We start from the raw sequence: 7,975 nt of genomic DNA, 5'->3' as shown, positions 1-7,975 counted from the left end.
GGAAGGAAACAATGTTAGTTCGGTAGGAACATTGTAATAATAGCAGTAGCAGCTGTGGCCACGTGGGCAATGTTGGTAGTGTGTGTAGTAAGAAAGCTAGCAAGGGAGCATGATGCTAGCATAGCTCATGAATGGAGAGAACAGCAGTGTAAGGAAAGAACACATGTTAGTTCGGTAGGAACTTGAAGTGATGGCTATAGCAGCTGTGGGAGCAAATTTTGGTAGTATAGTAAGGAGCTAGCATGGGAGCGTGATGCTAGCTTAGCTCATGAATGGAGGGAGCAGCAGAAAAGGGGGGGGGGGTGGATGGGGGAGGGGTTATTGAGGGGAGGACAGGAAAAGACAGGGGTGGGGAGAGTGAGGCGATGCCACCGCTGGTTGTGGCAACAGGGTTTGATTGGGTGGCATGCTCGAAAGTGAAGCGGGGGGGCGGGGGGGGGGGGGGGGGGGGGGGTGCGCTGGTGCCAGGTGTGGCCACGGCAGTGCTTGGGTTTTGGGTGGTAGGAGAAATGGAAGGAGACTGAAGTGGATGTAGGGGTGGGTGGGGGGGGATGAAAGTGCAGCCTGCGGTACGAGGGATGATAAGATAGACAAGAAAGACATTAGGGGTGGGTGGCAGGCACAGGGTTAATGGTTGGAAATGTATTGGAGGAGTAGTAGTTGGAAAAGAAATATGCAGGCTGGTGGAGGCGGTGTTCTTCTGGGCAGGCGCGGCCCGGCCATCCCTGAAGCCTTCCGGAGCAGCGGGTGACGTCATTACGGAGTCGCCGCGGTAGCTTGTGGCGCGTGACGTCATCGGACCGTGACTGGCGCGACGAAGGCCCCGGTGTTGTTGTAGTGCCGGCTGTTGTAGTTAGCGTTGTGGCTGTAGCTAGTAGCTACTAGCTAACGGCTGGAGAAGCCGTGGTGGCACGGGCCGGGGGAGCCACGAGGCGAGCGTTTCGGGGACGGTGGCGTTGCTGGCCGTCGGGGACGCAGAGCTGCTCGGTGGTTGGTGGTGGCCTCTTTGCGGTTCAGCCCCGCTCCCGTTCCCAAGAAGTCGGGCGATCTTGTGTGGGTGCGTGGGACCGACCTGTATGATGTCGCGGTTGACCGGAAGGTGGGATGATGGTAGAACGACGTGAAGTTGAGGTGTCTGGAGAAAGCAGAAAACGGGGGTGCTGGGAGAAATAGAACGCTGGCTGGAAGAGGTAAGGTGCTCTTGATGCTCATCATGCTGAAAACGTTATGAGCTTGAGTATGGATGTACGAAAGCGAATAAGGGGCTTCCGGGTAATTCTGACAGGGTATAAATAGCGCCAGGTAGATTGGTGGGTGGGCGGAGTAAAAAATCACACCCTGTGTGAAGGTAGCGGCGCCTTTGATACATTTTGTCATCGATATGTGTTTATAATGTGTTTATAGCCACGTGTCACGTGAAGCTTGACCAATGACTTTGTTGACGTGTCTGACCAATCAGAACGTTGACGGTGAGCACAGACAAAGTCAGGTATAGAGCAGAGCGGCTAGCGCCGCTAAAAATAACGGAGTAACGCACCATGTAGTAACAGTAACTGAGTTACTGAATAAAAAAAAAGAATGCTAGTACTAGTTACTGAAAAGAATAACGGCGTTACAGTAACGCGTTACTTGTAACGCGTTATGTCCCAACACTGTTGGTTGTAGGTCTAACCAATTGCGTCCATAGCCATTGTTTTGATCCAGCCCCCTTGTAAAAAAAACGTCCTCATTGATGCACCAGACTCATATCCACACAGTGATATAGTCTGGCTACGCGAGGCTAAATCCGATACCACGTAAATTTATAATATGGCATTTTCATTTGCAATTATTGTGTCATCGTTAGGGCAATCACACTAATGTTATCTTCACTATTCCTTTATTATTATTGTGGGATCGCTAAGGCGATCTTTTTGGAGATATTTCACTTTTAACACATCGGGTGCCATAACAACTTACCGTGGGTGCCAGCATTCTCCCCATTGACTGCGCTTTGCTGTTTAAAGCTTCCGCGTTCGTTACAAGCAAATCCACGCAAAAAAAAGCATCGATTCATGTTGTGCCATGAGTCTGGCTACAGCCTGGAACCATAACATTCCCCTCCGCGAGTTACAACGGGGGGGATCGCGCATCGCGCATGACCGGTTTTCCCCACAGGAAACAGATTCGGAGATATAGGCGTTTCAAAGTAGGAAATAGACAGGAAGCGGATGGGGGAAAAAAAAATGTTTCCGGTGAGCGATCTGGCATTCCTTCGCAGGATTACAATGGGTGCTCCCAGAGCTTCTCTAGCCCCGCCCGCGCGGAGAAAAACGAAAAAAACAAAAAGACTAAACTCATGGTTCAGACCGTGTTCGGCACCGAAGCGGTGGAACCGCCACTATGTAAACACACGGTTCAGACCGTGTTCGGCACCCGATGTGTTAATTGCTTAAAAAAAAACATACATTTCAATGGGGAAATGCCATTTAGCTACAGTGGAGCTTTGCGACTGTGTATTAGACCCTAGCAACACCATATTGGAGCCTAGCAACCACCTATTATACCCTAGCAACCGTCTATTAGACCACATAAACTGCATATTAGACCTTAGCAACCCCCTTTTAGACCCTGGCAACCGCTTATTAGACCCTGGCAACCACCTGTTTTACCCTGGCAACCACCTGCTTTACCCTAGCAACCACCTGTTTTACCCTAGCAACCACCTATCAGACCCTAGCAACCCCCTATAAGACCCTAGCAACTGGCTATCAGACCCTAGCAACAACCTATTAGACCCTAGAAACTACCTATTAGACCCTATATCCTATTTTGCCTAGCAATCACTGTTTTACCCCAAAAAAATACATTTTACACCATTCAACACTGTCAACACTATCAAAACTTTTAACACTACTAATACTTTAACACCTTTCAAACCTTTCAAACCTGTCACATATTTCAAACCTTTCAAACCTTTCAAACCTTTAGAACCTTTCAAACCTTTAGAACCTTTCAAACCATAAACCTGTAAAAACCTTTCGAAACTTAAACCTTACGAACCTTTCAAACCTTTCAAACCTTTAGAACCTTTAGAACCTTTCAAACCTTTCAATCCTTTCAAACCTTTAGAACCTTTAACCTTTAAAACCTTTAACACTACTAATACTTTCACACCTTTAACACTTAACTATCAATACTCAATACCATCAACATTCTTAGCGATCCCACACTGTTTCTTCAGGAACAGTACTTTCTAGTTTTCAGTTGATGTTGCAATACTGTTTTATACTCTTACTCTACTATTTAGGTTATTATTTTACTAACTTGTGGATGCACTTTAACCAATATTAATGGAATTGTTATTTATTCCTAGATTGTTCTTTTATTACGCGTTGGTACTGACTGTATCCGATCAGTACTCGGCATGATAGCCTGTCATTGGCCAGTGAACCCACGTGATAAGTCTAGCTAATGCCAGGCTAATGTCCTGATGATGGGTTAAACACGAGGAATTACTTTAAAATACTTTACAAAAAGGTCATTCTAGAGCTGTATGACATCAGTCTGCATGTTCTGCTTTGTTCCCGTATTGCAGCATGGACAAGAACGACGCCCCGTCTGTCCCCTACGTGACCGCCAATCACCACGGCCAGATAAAAAACTCGCTGCCCATGAGGGTAGTCAGCTCTTGCAACCTTGACATCTACACCTTCCCCTTTGACACCCAGAACTGCACTCTCTCCTTCGGTTCCTACATGTACCCCGGTGAGGTGCACCGCTTTGCTCAAGAAGGGCTCCTCCTCAGCACCCAAATGTCACATTTAGTTTTGTTTCAGATACAAATAGTTTTTGGTTGTTCCCTCACATGTACTTTGAATACTACTAATAATGGATAATAATGAATAATGGACATTATGTATGTTTAGGTAAACTTTGACTTTTCAGAATTCAAATTCAAAAGCATCAAAAGTAGCAGATATATAAGCTCAAATCACTTCGTGCCACGCCTTGAGCTTGCGGATCTGCTACTTTTGATTATTTTGTGTGACGCTGTAGTATGATCAAGTAGGGCGTTAATTTGCAAAAATAGACAAAACGTGGAGATGAGAGGTTTCTGCCCGACAGGAACAAATCATAACTTATCTTTTTTCTTCTTATTTCCTTGTATAATCTCTCCTTTGGTCCCTCTGCTCCTCTCAGATAATGAGGTGAGATTGACACTTGGGAAATCACTAGAGGCTATTCTGAAGAATTCCAAGGAGGTGATGTCAACCAACGGAGAGTGGGAGCTGATGGACATCACATGCACTAAATCTGTCATGATGTATACTGACGGAGGCTTCGATGAGCTTGCATTCCATGTACGTTTAAATCTTAAATCTTTTTTTTGTTGCTTTTTTCCCCTCCAATTTAGTCGTTATGCAAGTTAATTCCTCCCCACGGACATTTGTGTGCTGTCACTGCTGTTGTATCTTACTGACTCACCTGCCAGCGGGGAGCCCCAACCGGGAGGACATAGGGCCTTCATTCTACTCCTCCTGACAAGCACTCCCTCCCGACAGGTGCCGCCCCCAGCCCGTAGGAATACGTGCAGCAACAAATATCATCTTCCCCGCCCCGGCTTCCCTCCCCGAACACGGGCCAATTGTGTTTGTGCAGACGCTCGACAAAGCCGGATGTACCACCGTGAATTTGAACTCAAAACCTTCGCGGCAGTGGCACTTTACCACTGCACATAATACCCTGAACCCGTAAGCAGTGAAAGTAGTAATGGTTTGTGCTTGTCCCTTGTAGATCAGAATAAGACGCAAGCCTACTCTCTATGTGGTGAACCTCATCCTTCCCAGCTTTTTCCTCATCACAGTGGACCTCTTCAGCTTCCTGCTTCCTCCCCAGAGCGTCGACCGCTCCTCCTTCAAGATGACCCTCATCCTGGGCTACACCGTCTTCCTCCTCATGATGAACGACCTGCTGCCGGTCACTGGAAGCAGCATACCTCTCATAAGTCAGTAGTACAAGCTGTCCAGGCGTAAAGGCCAGAGGACTAGCTAGCTAGCCTTCTGTAAGGCTTAACTAGAATGTCATGATTCTGAAGGACCATGGATTGTGCGTGCGTGCGTGCGTGCGTGCGTGTGTTAGGGTTGCCAACCGCCCCTTGAGATACAGAATCGTCCTTTATTTGGACACTAAAAGACGTGTCCCCTTATTGAACTGATAAGGAACCCAATTTGTAACTTATTTGTGGGAATCAATCAATGACCCAATGTTACAAGTTCAAACAGTATACGTACAGTATACTATAATCCAGGTTGTTAACCACTAAACCTTCCAGACTTAGTAAACTGGACCTGAGTTGTCTCTGTACTTGGACCGTTTTTTTTCTCCAGTCTACACCTAATAACTTTGCCAAAAATAGTTGATCTACAAGATAGGCTTATGTTCCCCCCAGAATTATGGATGCTGGTGTTCATGTGGATAATACACAAAAAATATACATACATACAGTGAGATTTAATTTTTTTCTTGGGCGTCCCTTATTCTTTCTTTGAAAAATACGCTTGGCAACTGTGCGTGCGTGTGATTATTACCACTATAGACGGCACAAGGACTTCATGTAATGTCCTCCTGGATAATGACTTCCACAAATCACACATGTGATTAGGGAAAGTTCCTAAATCACTTTGTTAACAATACTGTCTAGTCTGTTATCACAATGTGTGTGGAATATAACCTTTCAGATGTGCTGCATGAGAACAATAACATGTTGACTTCCATCACTCCTTCTGCTCTCCTTCTCTCCCTTTTATCTCTCTCTTCCCAGATGTGTTCTTCTGTCTCTGCCTGGCTCTGATGGTGGCCAGCCTACTAGAGACCATCCTCATCACCAATCTCCTGTGTGACTCCAGTTGGAACATCACTCCGGTCCCCCGATGGGTCCAGGTGTTGGTCCTACATATCCTGGGTCCTCTTGTAGGCCTTCCTCCAAAGACCAAAGAAAAAACTAACTCAGGTATGGGAATAATATGGTATCAGTCATATAATAAAGAAATATGAGTATTATTCCACTATAGCACCTTGACCAAGTCCACATTTCTATATACATCTGATTATGTTACATCCTCAATGGAGCGGCGACATTAACAAACTCTTCTCATAAAAACAACACAATGCATAGCATCCAATGAAAGGAAATAGCCAAGTACATTTCGCTGTGCACACATGCATTGAATTAGGAGTAGGTCTAATGCACCTGCATGTGCCAGAAGGGCCAGATGATGTCAGTTCAGAACTTTGCCGTTTCTATACACCCCGTTCACTCAAAGCCAGTGATATTTACCTCCCATGCCCAGCTATTTTACACTAATGTCATGTGCATACCTTTTTCCTAGAAGTGAATGCCTGCCCTCTGGTGGCAGTGGAGGACAAGGCTGATGAGAAAGCTCCAGAGGAGAGGGGGCCTGAGGTGGAGGATAAGGCCCTGGAGGAGATGAGGAGGCTGGGTAAAGACCTCCAGGCCATCCGCCTACAGATGGACCAGCAGCTGACAGGGAACCAGAGCTCTGAGGAGTGGGTCCAGGTGGGTTTCATCATTGACCGCCTGCTCTTCATCTTCTACATCATCTTCTTATCAGTCAGCTTCATTACCATCATCGGTATCTGGGCCAGCACATATGCAGCTGATAATATGTAGATGACCACTGTTTGTTACAAGGCCCATTATTGTAGACCAGGTTTTTCAGGCCAAAGGACCCCATAACTGAGAGAGAGATGAAGCAGGGACCCCCACTACATATTGGATTCATGTTAAATGTGAGTTTTTAGCGAGAATTTAACGACTTAAACCCTCAATACTTTGTAAACTTGACCTTTGGCTCTGTACTTGGTCTGCTCTTTTTTCCCCTGTACAACAAACCTCTTTGCAGTATCTCTGAGGACCCCCTAGGAGTCCTGGACCCCTTGTTGAAGACCCATGTTGTGACATAAATCATTTGTTGAAATTGCTCAAGATGTGGGCTTTTCATCATTTTTTAGTTGACCTTTTATTTTGAACTGTACTTCCATGTGCTTTTTTCTCTGCAAACTTCTAAATAAAGTATTCAAGTATTCAATCACAGTTTTGCGTTTCTTTATGTGAAGGTTGGTTGGAATTTGAGTTAACACTAATGGACACACAAAGTCCCATACAATTTGCTTGAGTCATTATATGTGGTTGATGTGGATATGCTTTTGCAGAATCTAGGAAAACAAGTGAACACTAAAAAAGTCCTTGAAAACAATTGACTATAGTTTTTCATGTGAGAAGAACATCCCTAGCCTGGTAAAGCCCCTCCCTCCGGAAAATCTAATTTCCATTTGATTTCAGGAAGGAGTCTGGCATGAGGGCTTATTTGGCTTTTTGTCGCAACTTTTGCGGAGGAATGCCCCTTGCCTAGTCCTAAATACGATATTAGTGGCTTTAGCAACTTCTGTCCGGAATAGGGCCGTAGGTGTGGAGACAAGGTGAAAGAGCTGCTGAAGGTACCAATGACAAGTACTATAAACCTGTTGATGTAAATGTAAACACCAATGAAAAGAGTATTATTCAAGTTTGCAAAGATAATAACCTGCTCGTTGTGAACAACTTGCATTCCATGTCTTACTCCTTTCCCAGGTCTCTAACCTACCGCAAGAGAGAGAAATGGATTTCTGAAGTATACTACTGTTTAATCACTGCTCGTTATATAAAGTGTCAAAAGGTTTGAAGTGAACCAACATATTGAAATTCCATCTGACCATGCCCCTGTGTCTATAGAACTTGTGTTCCTTCAATAAATAATTAATGCATAGATTTTCTTACAGCGTGCTCTAGATTTGTGTATGCAATCTATTAAGACTCACCCTGACAAGCCCGATTGTATACAACCAGTGCCCGTTACAAATATTGTTGTAGAACAGTTTGCTCTTAACATATGTTCACTGTAAACACCAGTTATCACCTTTGGCCAGAATTTGG

General features: G+C 45.1%; 1 protein-coding gene across 1 annotated transcript; it reads left to right on the top strand.

Moving 5' to 3' along the window:
• Nucleotides 1–3,578: 3,578 nt before the first annotated feature.
• Nucleotides 3,579–6,688, top strand: LOC311051408 (5-hydroxytryptamine receptor 3C-like; the record flags this gene model as incomplete). The annotated part of the gene is made up of 5 exons (XM_084065974.1): nt 3,579–3,747; nt 4,183–4,343; nt 4,777–4,987; nt 5,804–5,992; nt 6,372–6,688. 5 exons carry the CDS (start codon nt 3,579–3,581, stop codon nt 6,671–6,673), a joined length of 1,032 nt encoding a protein of 343 aa, XP_083922100.1. The 3' UTR covers nt 6,674–6,688.
• Between the last annotated feature and the right edge of the window lie 1,287 nt (nt 6,689–7,975).

Source organism: Gymnoscopelus microlampas, assembly GCF_963454915.1.
Source record: "Gymnoscopelus microlampas genome assembly, chromosome: 9".
NCBI lineage: Eukaryota > Metazoa > Chordata > Actinopteri > Myctophiformes > Myctophidae > Gymnoscopelus > Gymnoscopelus microlampas.
Note: the sequence above shows the minus strand (reverse complement) of the source record. Positions and strands in the feature narration are given on the sequence as shown.